Raw genomic sequence first — 17,762 nt, 5'->3', positions numbered from 1 at the left:
AAAAGATGAGTACTAATTAATGTCTGTGATTTATATTAATATGCCTTACAGGTCTATCGCCTAACGCGGTATAAATAAATCACAATACTGAATAACTTGATAATGTTGGTCTTAATATTTAGAAGTGAAGTTCTTCAGTAAAAAATTAAAGTACTCGACAATTTATTTAAACATCCTATGAAATTATTTTGAAATTGTTTTGCCACGCTATGAAGTTATTTTGGATGGATGTTGAAAGATATGTATTTATCTTTTTAAGTCGAGATCTGTGATAAAAATTCTGACAATGTTCTCCTGGGGGAGATGTCTAAATTTACTCAAAGCGTTCACAAATTAATACCTGTTTAGGATAATGTAGAGTGTAAAGTTAGTTTAATGCTGTAGTTTGCATAACTATTGCCCAGTGTACATCTTTCACTACCTAGAATCGAACAAGATTTGTTGTCAATTAGAACGTCGTAAACCATATCTTAGTGCAAAGTGCCTAAAGGCACTGGGGTCGATTTCACAAAGAGTTAGGACTAGTCCTAACTTAGGACTAGTCCTATAGGAGATATACAAATTGCATGGATAGTCCTAAGTTAGGACGAGTAGCTGGTCCTAACTCGAGATAAGACTAGTCCTAACTCTTTGTGAAATCCACCCCTGGGGTCGATTTCACAAAGAGTTAGGACTAGTCCTAACTTAGGACTAGTCCTAGGAGATATACAAATTGCATGGATAGTCCTAAGTTAGGACGAGTAACTGGTCCTATCTCGAGATAAGACTAGTCCTAACTCTTTGTGAAATCCACCCCAGGACACTTTTGGTAATTGTGAAACTTCTCACTTGGTGTATCTCAACATGTATTATACAATATCAAAACTGTAGTTTGTCGTCGAATTTGCTAAAGAATAATGTAGAAAAAAACTCCCTTGTTACACAAGTTGTGTGCTTTCAGATGCCTTTTTGAATTCGAGCTAAGGTCTCGAATTCAATACAAATATTTTAGTGAGACATTTCTTCTTTCTCAAAAACTACCTTTATTCAGAGGGAGCCGTTTCTCACAACGTGTTATACTATCAACACTTCGTGAGTCCTCGTTACCAAGTAAGTTTTTATGATTTAACAATTATTTTGAGTAATTACCAACAGTGTCCAGTAACTTTAAGTATACCCTTGGCAGCAGTTTGTTCAACAAACCTGTGTTTCTCCATCTTGATTCAAGAAAACTATGCCCCATTTTGATTCAAACTAAACGTGCCTATACGTCACAGCCCGAGTTGTTGCCAATACAGGTTAGACAACTATGGAAGCCATAAATGCAAATCAAAAACAGATAGCTTCTGTTTGTCTACAATGTCTTACAAATAATCAAACATAGGGTTAAATTTGTTGGGGAAAAAAAGCAATTATGGGAGGAAGGTTTATTTAACTGTAAATCTGCAGAAAATTTGGTTAAAACAACTGTTAACACGATTGGTGGTTTTTACTAACATTCGGCCGTCCATGTCAACCACCTCGGTTTGTCTATCAGCAATGGAAAGGTATAGTTCGCAAGTTGCACCATCTTCGTCATCATCATTGCCTTACCTTTTATTGATTTAAAGGCAGTGGACACTATTGGTAATTACTCAAAATAAGCAGTAGCATAAAACACCACTTGGTAACGAGTAATGGGGAGAGGTTGATAGTATAAAACATTGTGAGAAACGGCTCCCTCTGAAGTGACGTAGTTTTCGAGAAAGAAGTAATTTTCCACGAACTTGATTTCGAGACCTCAGGTTTAGAACTTGAGGTCTCGAAATCAAGCATCTGAAAGCACACAACTTCGTGTGACAAGGGTGTTTTGTTTTCTTTCACAGTTATCTCGCAACTCCGACGACCAATCAAGCTCAAATTTTCACAGGTATGTTATTTTATGCATATTATGTTGAGATACACCAAGTGAGAAGACTGGTCTTTGACAATTACCAATAGTGTCCAGTGTCTTTAAAGAAAGTAAGCACCTCGGTTATTGCAGCGTTACCAACGTTATGATTGTTTCTTATCTTGATTCAAAGACATACACATACGGAAGTATTGGACACTTTTTAAAAGTAATTCGGATTTAAAGGAGATGTCGTTCCCCTTTAATTTACAGTTTAAAAAATGTAGCTCCTAAAAAAAGGCAAAGGCGAAACACAGCAAAACTGCAAAATTCAGAAAATGTTCGACGAAACCACAATTATTGTCTTTGCAAAGGTTAGGCCCTACAGCACCGTATACAATTCCAAAATCAGTTGTTTTGGAACATCATGACAAAAGGTTTAATAATTGTAAATAATTGAAATACAAAAAACAAAAAAACATTGCACAGCGTATAAAAAGCATAAAGAAACGGGTCCTAGATAACCAATCCCGCTGGCTTACCTTTAATCGTTGGATAAAAGTTTCTAAAACAAAACTACACATACTGAACTGGCTCTTCCTTAAAATAAATATTGCAGATTTATTGAAAGGTTGCCGTCTATGTCCCTTTTCGAATCCACGGCTTCGACTTTGAGTTCGGCTTCAGGCTCTGTTCTCTTGTATAAAGCCCTGAACACGTACGCATAGCACGCGCAATATTGTCAAAACAACCGCGGGGCCAAGCTAGCCTGAGCCAAATCTGGAGCTAAAGCCGTGATTTCGAAAAGAGCCTATGTCTCTATTAGTGACTAGGTTTGTTTCATGTTTTCTTCATATATATTTTTAGTGGTAATAATAATATCATAGTCCAATTATCTACAAGTCTAGCTTAGTCCCGAGCGATGTAAGGTGCCAGGTGTTAGCAGCGGCCGTTGAGATGCCATTGCTGATGATGCCCCAACCGATGTCACCTCCTTGGTGAAACTTGACGGAGGAAGACCGCCCGGGAGACCCGGTGGTGGGTAAGGGGCGTACGCTGCTGCCGTTGCTGCCGTGTAAGGTCCGAGGGGAGAGTACCAGGGGGTCAGGAAAGGTGCCGTCCACAAGCCTTGGCGCTGGGCTATCTTCAGGCGGGCCATCATCTGCTTCTTCCATTTGGTTCTAAATAACAGTGAAAACATGGAACTATGTTAGCTTGTTACCTTCTCAAAGAATTTCAATCTAAAAGGCAAAGTTTAAATCTTAACAATTTTTTTTCCAAAACTGCTCGTACTCAATGACCCAAGTTATACGCTTGGCCATCCCTGTATTCGGCACTCTACTGTAAAGTACTCGTCCGATTCAAAAGCTGCAGAATTCTGCGTTCACACGGAAATAACTTCAAGGTTACTCAAAGAAAACAAAAAATTCCACCTGATGATCCATTACTACTCGAACAACTCATCACAGAGTGTTCCTGTCTCGTAGTCTGCCATACCAGCAGAGCAGGTATATAGATCTTTCCAGTCAACCGTAATTAACTCCAATGGGTTACTACTTAAGAGACGATATTGTCACCCATAATAATGATGATTCTCGCCACGGGCAGGACCACCACCACCTAAGATCAATATTTTCTCCCAAGCGACAGTGCAAATAATTTGCTACAGCACAAACCACATAATCATGCAAGATAAAAGCCTACATGTTCGGTGTTCTCTTCCTTGCAATGTATCTGTGTAGTTATAAGCTAAACTGGAATCGGCCAGGCGACACCCTGAGCGTTATGCTAAACCTAAATCAGGTAGAGTGTCCAGTTTCTCGGCTGAGTGTGTTATGATTGTTGGAGTGTAATGTAATGGCGTTTGGTCGCTTTGGTCTACTGTCGTGTGGATTGTGACAAAAGGGGACAAATTGTTCCCGATTGTCAATGTCAGTTTAGGTAATTTAATATTTCAGGCGACACCCTGCATGAGCGTTATGCTAAACCCAAATCAGGTAGATTGTCTAGTTGCTCTCCTGAGTGTGTTATGATCTAGCGTATGTTCGCTTTGGTCTACTGTCGTGTGGATTGTGACAAAAGGAGACAAATTCTTCCCGATTGTCAATGTCAGTTTCAGTTATTTGAACATATCTGATCTTTTGAAATGAGATTTTTTTAAAAGGGTCTAAATTCCTGATTTATGTCAAAAGGCGTGCTTTCAAGAGCGGAGTGTCTGTATAAGCGCATCACTTAATATATAAGAAATAAAACACACGTGGAACTTTAAGCTCAATTGGTCATCCGAGACACGATAAAACAGTGACAGAACCTTGTTTTCACTGTTTTTAAATTTCACGATTTGAATCTTGCTTGTCAAGACAATTTTAAGGTAAGTTTCACTATGGCCGTCTTAACCATGGGTTATGCACGTTTACACTTTCAATGTTTTCAACATTCAGCCTTGAGTTTGATGGTATCATCTGTGCCTGCTTTAAAACAAGATGGTCAGAGAAAAAAAGGTATCGAGAAAACCATCACGACTGAAACAAATTCAACAGAAATAATATCAGATGCATCTGACCGAAAAGGCGTTGAAACAACGATTTGCGCTTTATAACTCATAAAATGGCTCACTGGGTGCACGAAGCTTTGCAATTATTTTTAACCAATACTATTGAGAGGGAAATCCCAATGTTATTCCACCCGTCTGCATTTTGGTTTGAATTGTATAATTTGTCACAAAATATGTGCCAAGCCGGCAGCTGTTATGATTGCTCAAACATGGGTTTATTAAGCCATAAACAAGAGATATCTAATTTAGTTACAATTCACAAAAGGGTGTCAATGGCCTTGTCACTGCCGGGTTTCAAGACAGTTTCTCGCCCAGGACAATGTAGCCCGTGATATAGCAAGTAACTATCTATAATAACATGGTGTTAATATCACCCTTGGTGAATCAAGACGCATCTAAGTATCGTATGATCTTCCCGGGTGTCGAGTTGTCTTTTTGGTACTCTCTCTCTCTCTCTCTCTCTCTCTCTCTCCCTCTCTCTCCCTCTCTCTCCCTCTCTCTCTCATTCTCCAAGGGATAAAGTATCTCTGTGTTCAATACGTGACTATATGTCGCAAATACAATCCTTGTTTCTTGCTCACCCTCCCCGACCATCCCCGCAGGCGTATTTTTGTTACACCGCAGAAGGTTTTGTGTAGACTGTCAATTCCTGGCTTGAGTAGGCGACTACGTTGCAATGCTTTTTTAAATAACCCTCCAATTAGTGGGGGTGCATAACGGCGTTATAATAATTATATGGAACTCGGGCTTGCTTTCCCCTTTTGAAATAATCCTCCAAGAGAGAGCATGTACATGAAGGCGTTTATTAGAAACGTAGTCTCGTCTCAAGACAGGAATTGGGGGTGTTACAGTGCAGAAGCCCTCGCTGCGGTGTAAACGCAAAATATGCTTCCCGCCAAGCTAGACTCGACTCAAGTCCCAATCCCGTGAAAGTCCTTTTATTTCCAGTCCCTTCGCCTAACCTCTGTGTCGTGACCACAATAGCATGGGTAAGATAGTTGGTAGGATATGCTCAGGAACCTCTCGCACGAGAACGGGACTTGAATCAAGTCTAAGGACAAGCGTGCGGCGCTGAGCGACAGGAGGAGAGAGTAACAACAACGCCGCATCATTCGACCGAGATTTCCCTCACAGAAAATCATTTAACCGCTCGGCGGTGATCGAATCTGCCGCCTTTGGCCAAGTCAAGAGCGGTGTATAAATAACGCTTATCCGTCTTTAGATAGCTCTTCAGTGGTGATGAGGATTGACTGAACCCGGTAAACACGGCATCTTAACCAAGCCCCGCAAGACACTACCTGAAAATTGATACCGGGACGCAACGACCCGTCCCAGGTTGAAGTAGACACGGTGGCTCCGACATTTGAGACGGAAACTTGCTTTCCCCTCTCAAAATGTTATCCACCAGCATCCCAGCACCCCCTTACACACTAAAACACGCAACTTGCATTACCCCCAGAAAGAATTAGAAAAGGGGATCCCAGCACCCCTAAAAGCACACCAAAACAGAACTTACATTACCTACAAAAAGAGTTACAAGAAGGGGGGACAAGGGTTCCTGTAAAAAAAGATATCTACAGTGTGTCATTAATGATTGCACGAGGACGAGGGGGATGAGGCGTATAGCGCAAGGGGCAGCTAAGCCCGAGCGGCCGGCGGGCAAGTGTTAGCTTCCACCCCGGAGGGAGATTCGGCTCCGTCTCCGGACGGTGTTTTTTAATTGGTTCGAATTCTAATTACGGGGAAATAAAAGAGTTGACGGTGGTTTATACAGTGGGTACACGTGTATGCTCTGAAACGGTATAGGTTCACCTGCGAGAAGCAAGACGTCCAGTCAAAAGGGTCAGTTTGAGATTACAGAATGAAAACAGGGTCTCAGTTATCACGAAATCTTGTCGACACGCGTCCATTTAAAAAACAATTTTCGGATTTTGAAAAGTTAATTGAAAAATAAAATGTTGAACACTCAGATTGGAAATTGATACCAAGAAGAACAGCGTTCCAGACGATTAATCTGCCGAAGCTGAGCAAATATTCTTAAGTCAATATTGCCAAACCATGCAGAATTGATAGATTTCTAACTAGCTGGTTTATAAATTTATAGACAAAGTTTACAAACTGTTTACAGATTGCCAATCCATGCAGAATTTATAGACTCAGTAATTGTTTATAATTTGTATCAACACCCTTTATCTCAGCAGTCCCAAATCCCCACCAAGCCTGCAATTTTACCAAGCCACAACCACAACCTTTTTTCTACAACACCCGATCGCTCAAAAAGCTAAAACGCAACTGCAAGACAAGCAAGTATAGTTGATACATCCATTGAGATCCTCACTTCCCAAGCAGATTGCTCGGGTTGTACCCGGACATCGGCGCTAATTAGTCACAAGCTAGGAGCTGATGAGTGGGAGAAAGGACATTTTGGATTATTCTTTAGTGTTGCTCACTTGAACTGTTCCCGGGTTAGTGCTCAAGGGCAAAGAGAAAGAGCTAGCACGGCCGCGGCCGGTCGGTGTTAGAAATTGATTGCTGGTCTCCAGCGGGTTAAACACTCAATTGACAAGCAAATGCGTCCGTGTCTGTAAGGCCAACAAAAAAAATACCAGTTAATCGTGTCCTCCCTCATCCTTATTTTTTTTAGGCCGCATCATTTTTTTCTATATTTTGTTTTTCTTCAAACACAGAGATTCTCTGTGTATTTCTCATAATAGTCTTTTAAAAGCTTATAAAGTAGGTGGTGACTTTAAACTGAAGAATAGATTGGCCAGTTTGAATTAAAATGCTTGGCGGGCTCCATTGAAAGAAATTAAACAAAGAAGAAGAAAAAAAAGGGCCGCATCCTCCTCTTTTTGGAAAAACCCGGACGATCAACTGGTATTTTGTTTTACTTGGCCTAATACGAGAAGTGCTACAATACGGAAAAAACACACAGACTACGAGAAAGCCGCTGTTTCAATTTGGACCGTGGTCTACCGTGGGTCTCAGCGAGACCACGGCGCTCGTGAAGCCCCCTAAAGGGGATCGATACATCCCCCCTCCGTGTTCCCGTGTAATAGGTCTCTCGCGCCGTTTCCATTAAAGATTATCGTTTCGGCTTGATGGAATTTGTTTTAGTGTAAACGACATAATTAATAAGCCATTTCCTAATATCATTGGGTCATTGATTTGGTTGTGTGTGTGTGTGGGGGGGGGGGGGGGTAGGGCTTGAGCTGCTGAGCCTTCAAACATGGCTCCGAGTGTTGTTCACTCATTAGACGTTGATGACGAGCAAGTTTGGGAAAGGTTTCTCATGATTGCGTACGCAATCGATTTACAGAGTTTGGCCATACGAGAGTCAATGGGGGATCCCGTGCTTGATGGTGGTGTAGGCTAGGGCTGTGTGTGTGTGTGTGCAGAATGTGGCTTTTTAATGGAACACGCAGCTATTTCAGCTGACGGTAGACCGTGTCGCCGATCCATCGATCGCCAACCCGGCCCGAAAGTCCATAATACCAGGTCTAAAACTTGTTTGTTTCTGAGCTTTGGAGGGAAAGGATTCTTCTAATCAAATAATTCCAAACCAAATTTATACTTACATAACAGTCTATTGCATAAAATAATGAGAATTACTTTATACCAACATATCCCATTTAGATGACTTAATTTGAAACACTTATTATACATGTATATTATATGTATTGAGCAAATTAATCCGGTTTTTATTGTTAATTTCTAATGTTCAATGCTTCCTGCCTTAATTTTAGGCAGGAAGCATTGAGCATTAGAAATTAACAATCGACACTATCTCACAATATTTATTTGTGAAAACACAACAAACACACCCAGAGTGTCATCATTGCATTTGCATAAGCTTATATCTCCTTCTAAACTTTGAAAAAGAAGTTGTTTTGTTGTCAGGTTTTTTATTCACCTTCGATTTTGGAACCACGTCTTGATTTGCGTCTCGGTGAGGTTGAGTGCCATCGATAGCTCTAGTCTCTTGCTGACACTCAGATACTTGTCGGCCTTAAACTCCTCTTCAAGACGCTCCAGCTGTTTGGAGGAGTATGCCTGCCTCGGCTTGCGATCTACCCCGGGCTTCCTCGGTCTTCTACCGAGAGGTTTGGGACCTGCGAGGGAAGAAATTATCAAAACGTGTCAGACGGTAATTAGATTGCTTTTTCTTTGAAAATAATAATATGTCAAAAATAATAATATGTCAAACATATAACAGACGTCAAATTAAGGCACGGTATAAACGTATTATTTTCCGATTACAGCTATAAGCCCGGTACATACTTCCTGCGAATGCAAAGCGAGTTTTGACGTCATAAAAATTCGCAATAATTCGCCGCATAGTTGAGCTGTGTTCAACTCCTGCGAAACATTCGCTGCGAAAACAGGGAAGAAGTAGGTTGCTTTTAACTTTAAATTAAGACTTATGTGCATCGACGATAGCCTGCTCCTAATATTCATAAAGTCAAGTGACTGCAAACCAACCCGTTGCTCTTCTTCCCCGATGATTTGACTACACAAGTTCATTTTAAGATCGTCCTTTTTGTTGAACTGATTCTGCGAAGTTTTGATCAAGACGTCTGGTGCTGTATACAGAACAAATTATGTGTGTGTTCAAACGTCTATGTTGGAAAATATTAGTAAGAAATGCTGATTTGTTTTTGTATCTGGTGTTTATTAATGATGTTGAGGGTAATGAAACGTTTATGTCAGTCTTTTTAAAGTATTTGTTTTATTTCCTTTCTATTTCTTTGTTTATCTGGGGTGTCACCAAAGCTGTGTGACCTCCCGAGCCAATAACCTCTTTACATTTATAAATATGAATGTAAACGGTAGTGTAAATAATAAAATACCGAAAGTCATAATACGTTTTCATTTTTAGTGTTTGTTTAAATCGAGAAGAAGGATAATAAGTACTGTTTAAATCACCCATCAATACCCCCCAAAAGACAACGCGTTAATTAAAGGTAACCTTATCTTGTGTACGCTCCTGGGTCAACATTGACCCGGATTCATGTCCCATGGAGCTTGACCCAGTTTGAAATCATTACAATCCTGAATCTATACAAAGTATAGATCAACTGTCGTGGTAGCTTTAATGATAAACACGTGATGAAAAGCGTTCGCCAAAACGTTTTATTACAAAGAGTCCGCGTTAATGAATGCTAAACTCCAGTTAATATGGCCCAGTTTATTAGCGGTTGGGTTTTAACTCCATTGTGTTTGAGAGCGTATACATGCCCTAATTATAAGAACCTCATTTATCACCAGTTCCCGCCTAAAAATTACAACACACTCTTAGCTTCAGATCCCGCGTGCTGTACTTGTAATTTTGAGTACCTAAAAGTACGTTATACAATGGAACAGAATAACAATGACGTAAACCGGCGTATTAATAAACAAAAATCAGATACATTTATGTTGTTCTTTTGGAGGGGGTCCTCCCTGTCTGATGTAATTATTCCCCGACGATCTATACAGCTTTATAAATGGCCAATCTTGTTTGTTAAAATATCAAGCTTAAAAGACCACAAACGAGGGAATTGAATTACGACGCGGCGTTAATGGAGCGCATAAACGGCAGCACGGGGTATGTGATTAGTGGACAGGTGCGCGTCTGCCGGCCAAGGTAGTGGGGGTGATCAGGCGCCGTGTGGCATGGGCGAGAGGAGACTTTGGCTCATAATACCTGAGATATCCGTCTTGGCAATGGACTGTATACCTCTTGGTTTGAGAATTTGAAATTAAATTAACATGTCCTCCATATCATGTGTGTTTATACAAGCAAACATGCCATAAAGACATGGAAAGTTTTCTTTCAACAGTATTTAAAGCCGTTGGACACTTTCGGTAAACAGTTGTGTCCAAAGGCCGACACTTCGTGTATCACAACTTATATATAAAATAACAAACCTGTGAAAATTTAAGCTCAATCGGTCGTCAGAGTCGGGAGAAAATAACGGGGAAACCCACCCTTGTTTCCGCACGTTTCGCCGTGTCATGACATGTGTTTAAAATCAATCCGTAATTCTTGACAACGAGAATTGATAATTGTTTCAATGTTTTCTCAAAAAAGTAAAGCATTTCATGGAATAATATTTCAAAAGAAGTCTTTCACCATTACCTTCTGTAAACCCTGTAAGTTTTTTGTAAATCTGTGATTTTTTCTTTCTTTTTTTCTGTTCCGAAAGTGTATAATGGCTTTAAGGACAGTTTTATTCCTCATGACTCAAAAGTTACTCGATTAAATTATTTAAAATGTTCTTTACAATGAGCGACGAAATTTTACTTCCATATTTTGACCTTGCTAAGGTGACTTGTATAACGAGCTATTGTGTTTGACAATAGTCCGCTGTGCTAAGACAAAGTATGGTTCAAACAATTTTAAGCAACGCATGTTGAGCGTATATCATTGCGTAGGGAAGAAACTAACTTTCTTTCCATCTACTTTCTGCCGCAACCCAAAAATAAAAGGCTATTTTCAGTTGATCATGAGATTGTTTGAACCGCCTCGCTGTAAATTGAGTTGTAATATCCAATGTTACGTTATTGAAGACCACGCCCGGTCCGAGACAACCACGCCCTTTTATCTCGCCCTTGCATCATACTACCCGTCAATCAACGTTTGTTGTCTCTCAAACTCTCCCTCTCACTTAACAAAGGTACAGCCCTGGACATCCAACAAGGCTTGCTCTCAGCAACACCTTGGTACCAGCAGTTCACGAAAAGCTAAGATTAATCCTATCTCGAGTTAAGACGAATAACCGGTCCTAACTTAGGATGGGTTCAATGTGTCCTACGTCTTTGGATATGGAACTGAACCCGTCCTAAGTCCTAAGATTAATCCTAAGTTAGGAAGAGTTTGGTGAACCCGCCGTGGCTCTCATAAAAATAGAAAAATAAAAACAGGCTAAATAAACGACTAGAAGAACAAAAAATCGATACCCGACACCACCAGCCAGTTAAGCCAAGCCCCGATTTATATAAACCATCAAACGATAAAACGCTATTTGCTGAGTCTCTAAAGACGCTCGATTGTTACCGACGTTCGGACACAAAAGACTGGCTGAATAATGTATGTTTAATTTTCGGTGTCCCTCAGGAAATCCGAACTAAAATATACAGTCAAGACACTACTTTTACATTTCAAACTTGAACTATGATCAAACATCAATTTGATATAATGTGGTTGTTGCTACGAAAGCTTATGCGGTTGTTTGTGTAATTAGTTAAGCCCGGTTCATGCTTCCTGCGGAGGCGATACGAAATTTTGTGACGCAATAATCGGTAGTGTGCTGTTTTTCCTATTGTGTCGCAAAAAAACTTCGCTTCTCACGAAGCATTCGCAGAAATTACGCCTCGGCCTTTTTGTCTTTTAGGGCTGGTTAGTACCGTCCTTGACTCACCCATAGTGATTTAAAACGATTACGATAGCGTGGTTGATTGAAAATTACACGCATGCGCGTATTTCAAAATCATGTAAAACGGACGAGACAGTTAAGAGATTCAAACAAACACGTGCGAAAACAGCGAACAGAAATGTTACTTGAAGGGCAACACCAACATTATTGGCCGAGCAAAATTCCTTGTTCGACCCTTCTTTATAAAGTTTGCTACAGACGCTGCATTTAACGTAGCATTTATAGGTAAACACAATTTTAAACAAGTTTCGTGATCAATTTGTGAAATGCATATAACTAAATTTCGACACGTGGGCTGAGGCAGAGTACAGGTTCAGTTTATGTTTGTTTTGTGTCATTTCTGGAAAGTAAATAACATCTTACTTCATTTTCCTTCCGATTTAAGCTTCTTCCAAAATCAATTTGTCTCAGAGTTATATTTTGCCAACTAAGTGCTAAGGAAAGAAGTTGTCTGGCCATATCATTACCAATGTACACTCTTCTCTTGTGTTCTATAACAGTCGATCCGATCAATAACAACATCAGTTTTCTTAAGTTGGGCAAACTCTCCACACCAGACAATAAAACCTCTTGAAATCTTTTCAACAATGGAATTAGTTTGAACACCATTAAAATGAGGGTCTGAACTATTGACAGTTTTGTTCTGATGGCCTGATGGAAACGTAGAGTGGTGAACCAGACTTCTCTTTTAATGGGGTTTGGGGGAAGTGGAGGCAGACAACATTGGGGAAGGGCTACATGTATACAGTCTTGTGCATTTTTGTTTTCTCATGGGAGTGGGGAGAGGGGGAAGGGTCCTAGGATGGAGGCTGGGCTCCCCACTCCCTCTGAGCTACCCACCACCTCTGGCTACGCCACCCCACTGAGTATTAAGGTATGATTTCAAGGTTTGCAATCCGCTCAATAAAACCAAACAATGCTCTTCAAAACTCCCTGTGAATGAGGAACAATGGTAATGATGGCACTACCAAAAAATCAATTTTAGACTGTGCGTTGTGTCTACCCCACCAGTGTATCACACAACGGGCCCACCAATAATGCTCTTTTCCCCGCACCGTTGGAGAACAAATCAAATTGACAATGTTACCTGATAATCAATTGGGATAAGCCAGTTTTAGGTTCCGGGGTTCCAAGGACGATTTAAGGCTTTTAAACTTTAGTTGTGTTGTCAATCTTTTGGATTTGTGACAGGGAAAACCTGTTATGTTTGTCTAGATAATAGGCGAGTGCGTTTAAAGTTATGTTTTTGTTAATGGATGTGATCAACGGTTTGCCTTGAAACATTCTTCCAGCGGGTGAAATTTTAAACAGCTCCTCGTAACTAGGTACTTATATTTGTGTATAATTGATAACTAATGGACTCTTCAAAATGAAATTCTGATTGTAAAAATGAAATCTTATTGCCTACTCGCGATCTTCATAATTTAAAGCGCTAAACTATTCAACAATTCAAAGTGTTAAGGCTTTTATATAACTTAATGTCAACTCGTGGGTCCGTATGTGGTGCTCTGGAGCATTTTTTTGAGCGCACAACACTTGTGTCTAAAAAAGACAAATGTCTGGAAGCATTTGCCCATACAAAGTTATGAAAACAATTCTTAAATAACATATTGACTTTTTTAATGTTTTTTTTTTATTTATTAAACACCGTTAAAAGATATGTATGTTGTAATGCTGCTTACCCGCAGAATTCTTAAGGTCATCATGTACTGCGACGGCGAAGGGTGATTATCTAGTAAAATTGATTTTCCAACAATTCCCATCTTAAATTATTGCCACATGTTGATGGGATCTAGAGGTATTATAATCCGGACAGGACAAGAAACATGGCAAAATTATGTTGATGATCGGATGAGCGCAAGAGAGACCGCGATAACATGGGTATAGAAGAACTCAAAAAAAATAACAACTTACAAAACATTGTTTTAATTTAATGAAGACATTGTTACGTTTCAGCACTTGTATTAATCATTTCTGCTTAACGGGTGGATTTTTCGCCAATGGTTGGCTCTTCAACTGTTTTGGAATAAGTTCAACAATTGTTTGGACCAAAAAAATGATAAAATGTTACGACAAGCATTTTCATTTAAATCCTACAAAAGTTACGTTTATTTTTAGATAATAATAACTAAAAGTACGTTTGCTACTACTTTTGTTATTTTGTGGCGAGAAATAAATACATTGCAAAGATTAGAATGACAACAACGTTTTTTTTTTTTTTTTTTTTTTTTTTTTTTGGGGGGGGGTTGTTTTAATCAAAGCTTTCATATGGTGTTGTACTAGAGGTACTGTTGTGTGCATGGTAAAGATAAACGTGACTGACAATATCAATGGCTTTACGAACTCCACGCTCTCGTTCAAACTATACTGCATAACTGATACTGCAATCCTTTAAAGACGCTGGACACTATTGGTAATTGTCAAAGACCAGTCTTCTCACTTGCTGTATCAACATATGCGTAAAATAACAAACCTTGTGAAAATTTAAGCCCAATCGGTCGTCGAAGTTGTGAGGTAATATTGGAAGAAAAAAACACCCTTGTCACACGAAGTTGTATGCGTTTAGATGGTTGATTTCGAGACCTCAAATTCTAAATCTGAGGTCTCGAAATCAACTTCGTGGAAAATCACTTCTTTCTCGAAAACTACATTATTTCGGAGAGAACCATTTCTCACAATGTTTTACACTTTCAACCTCTCCCCATTACTCGTAATCAAGAAAGGTTTTATGATAATAATTATATTGAGTAATTACCAATAGTGTCACCTGCTTTTAATGTTTGCCGCTATGGTTTTGTGCTTCCAGTTCGGTATAATTAACTGCCAAATGGAAAGGTATTTTAAAACCTTAACTATTGACATGCAATCACTTAGGAATCAATTAGTTTTAATGTACGGTGTTTGTGTATGACAAGGCGTTTGATGACAACCGTGTTTGTATCTTTTAAACGGGGCTTATCACTTGGCTGACACAAATTAAACTAGGAAAGGTTTTGTGAATGAAGCGTATCGTTTCTACTCGAAAAGGTTTTTTTTTTTTTCTATCTTTGTCCGTCTGAAGTGGATTTACAGATCTTCGTTCCAAAACTAAATCAAAACCAGTCGACACCGACTAACACAAAAAACTGTATTGTTTACCAAGTTGTAGTGGTTTTATAGAGTTAATCAATTAATTTGTACTTTTCTTCGTACACGCGGTATAGGCATACTATATAGGAACTTTATGTTTATACTCTGAACGACAATGTACCAGTTGATTGGTATTTTTGGTATTATTTGTTTTCCTTTTATTGTACAGAATTGCTTTTATAAAAATAAAAATAAAAATTATTTGACAAAAAAATAAGAAGTGTGAAATTGAAAACTTACCAGGAATATTTGGTCTGCCAAATGCGGCCGCTTGACACCACGATGACCAAACGGGCATACCGGGAGATGTACCATACGCGTATTGCAATGCTGCTGCACCAGGAGGGCTGCCACACCAATGTCCGGGCGGTAGTCCCGCTCCTCCGACCCCGGAGACTGGTATCCCCGTTTCCCTCAGAGCCTTGGGACGGACCAAGTGTGCTCCTCCGTCCAAGATAGGAGAGTTGAGACTACCCCTGTCGTCCGGACTCAGGACCTGTCTATCGTTCTTGTGGTGGGGGTAAGATGTATGCGAGGAAGCCGATGAGGAGCCAAGAATCTCCGCGATTGAGAAGGAGGACTTGTTTCCGGCCGACGATGCGGAGTGCGGCGGCGTGGGTAGATCATCGCTCTCGTGCCCGCTTGAGTCCGGCGAAGGTGTCGGTGCGAGAAGATCTAAATTGGCATCCGTGCTACAGAAACTGTCATCAGCGTTCATGATGCTCACTTCCATTGTTTCTATAATTTCCTTGAAGACAGTCCGTTGATAAAAGATAAGTGCTCACTAACTATCAGACTTGTTGCTTAAATCACTAAACAGTTTGAACTAATCACTAAGACATAAAATTTTTGTCCTTATATTCATCCTTGAAAAAAGGAATGTGCGTTTTTCTGTTTGGCAGCGATTAAACAGGACTTACATAACACAATGGTTTTCATCGAGTACTCATTTTGCAGAGAAGTGCCGCAGTTTAAAAATGCAATACGTGTTTTTAACACTAAGCCTTATTTTTATGAGATCGTTTTCCCTGTGAGATGTCAGGCTTGGCTGAACTCCTCGTTAAAGTCGACTCATCTCAGCGAATGAGAGCCGCTGGACTGCTCCTGCAATCACCACGCACGATGCACCGACGACTGTGAATGGACGCTGCCCGGCGTAAAAATAATAAAATCGATAACCACCCGGGCTTATTGGCTTAACGGAACTTTCTATCTCGCCTATACGTTTTATGTGTGATGGGGATGACGAGCGGCTTTTTGAGCTCTAAGGCACTGAACACTATTGGTAGTTACTCAAAATAATTGTTGGCAAACTTACTTGGTAACGAGCAATCATAGCTGTTGATGAGTGAGAAATGGCTCCCTCTGAAGTAAAGGTAGTTTTTGAGAACGAGGTACTATTCGTCTCACTCATATAATAACAAGACTGCAGCTGATTGCCTTTTAGTATGATATACTATTATTATATCCCAACACACATAAAGTAATGCAACAAAGGTGATTTTTCTTTCGCTCTTCTCTTGCAACTACGATGACCAGTTGAACCAAATTTGTACGTGTTTGGAGATACACCAAGTGAGAGTGCTGGTCTTTGACATTAATTACCAAAGGTGTCCAGGGTGGATTTCACAAAGGTAGTCCTAACTTAGGACTAGTCCTAGGCAATGCTAAGAGATAGGACCAGTCCTAAGTTAGGATGAGTTACTGGTCCTAACTTAGGACTGGTCCTATCTCTTAGCGTTGCCTAGGACTAGTCCTAAGTTAGGACTACCTTTGTGAAATCCACCCCAGTGCCTTTAACCGGCCACACTTTCCTTACTTTTTCAATTATTATTCAATATTATTCCACATCATTTCAATACCTGTTTCTAATCAGTGGTAGTTCTCCTAAGACTGTTTTTTTTTTCCACTCTCTGTTTTCTGTTTGATATTCGTGTTGCCTTTCCAAGTCCTGTCGTCTAATTGACACCGGGACTAAAACAAACAACTCAGTTTAATCAATACGATTAAGCTGTACTACGAGACTTTTTAAAGGTACTGGAAACGTTGTGGTAATTGTCAAAGCCCAGCATCCTCTCTTGGTGCATCCCAGTATGTGCATATAATAACAAATATGTGAAATCTTGGGCCCAATTGGTCATCGAAGTTGCAAGAGAATAATGAAAAAAAAAACACCCGTGTTGCACTTCTGATGTGCTTTCAGATGCATAACAAAAGGCTTCATTTGGAACATTTTATTAACGGTGTGAAACGTTACCTCTTTCTCAAAAACTATGTTTTCAGAGGGAGCCGTTTCTCACAATGTGTTATACTATCAACATCTACCCATTGCTTGCTAAAGTAAGTTTTTTATGCCAGTGTTAAACAGTTGCTAAGATGGAGTTAAGAATTAGCGTCCCAAAATAAACTAATACCTCCCGTTAGGTCGGCTTTGACTGCTCTATCCTCTTTTGGGCCCATTTTCATAGAGCTGCTTAAGCAGAAAACTTTACAATATTGTCTGTCAAGCAGAAATGAACAGGATACCAGCCACAATTGATGTGGTCTAAAAGTGTCTTAAGGTTACGGAACTTAATTTGTTTTAAGTACTAAGATTAATCTTAGGAAGAGTTTGGTGAAATCTTAGGCTGGTCTTTGACAATTACCGAAAGTTAAACCTTACCTTCCAACAATGAACTGTGAAACGCCACTAAGCTATTAACCAAATATTATAGAGCTCCGAATTTTTTGCTATTAACACAGTTACGGCTTATAAAAATTATTATAAATTGAAGTGTAACTGAACTTTTTAAAGACAAATCACATGTATACT

At 39.8% G+C, this 17,762-nt stretch overlaps 1 protein-coding gene across 1 annotated transcript; it reads right to left on the bottom strand.

The window, feature by feature from the left end:
* Window positions 1-1,833: 1,833 nt before the first annotated feature.
* On the bottom strand, window positions 1,834-15,981 carry LOC139937513 (uncharacterized). Its single transcript, XM_071932675.1, has 3 exons — window positions 15,191-15,981; window positions 8,317-8,515; window positions 1,834-3,030 (listed from the first exon to the last, which is right to left on the bottom strand). The coding sequence occupies exons 1-3, from the start codon at window positions 15,681-15,683 to the stop codon at window positions 2,754-2,756; spliced, it is 969 nt and encodes a 322-aa protein (XP_071788776.1). The 5' UTR covers window positions 15,684-15,981; the 3' UTR covers window positions 1,834-2,753.
* Between the last annotated feature and the right edge of the window lie 1,781 nt (window positions 15,982-17,762).

Source organism: Asterias amurensis, chromosome 5 (assembly GCF_032118995.1).
Source record: "Asterias amurensis chromosome 5, ASM3211899v1".
Classification (NCBI taxonomy): domain Eukaryota; kingdom Metazoa; phylum Echinodermata; class Asteroidea; order Forcipulatida; family Asteriidae; genus Asterias; species Asterias amurensis.
Note: the sequence above shows the minus strand (reverse complement) of the source record. Positions and strands in the feature narration are given on the sequence as shown.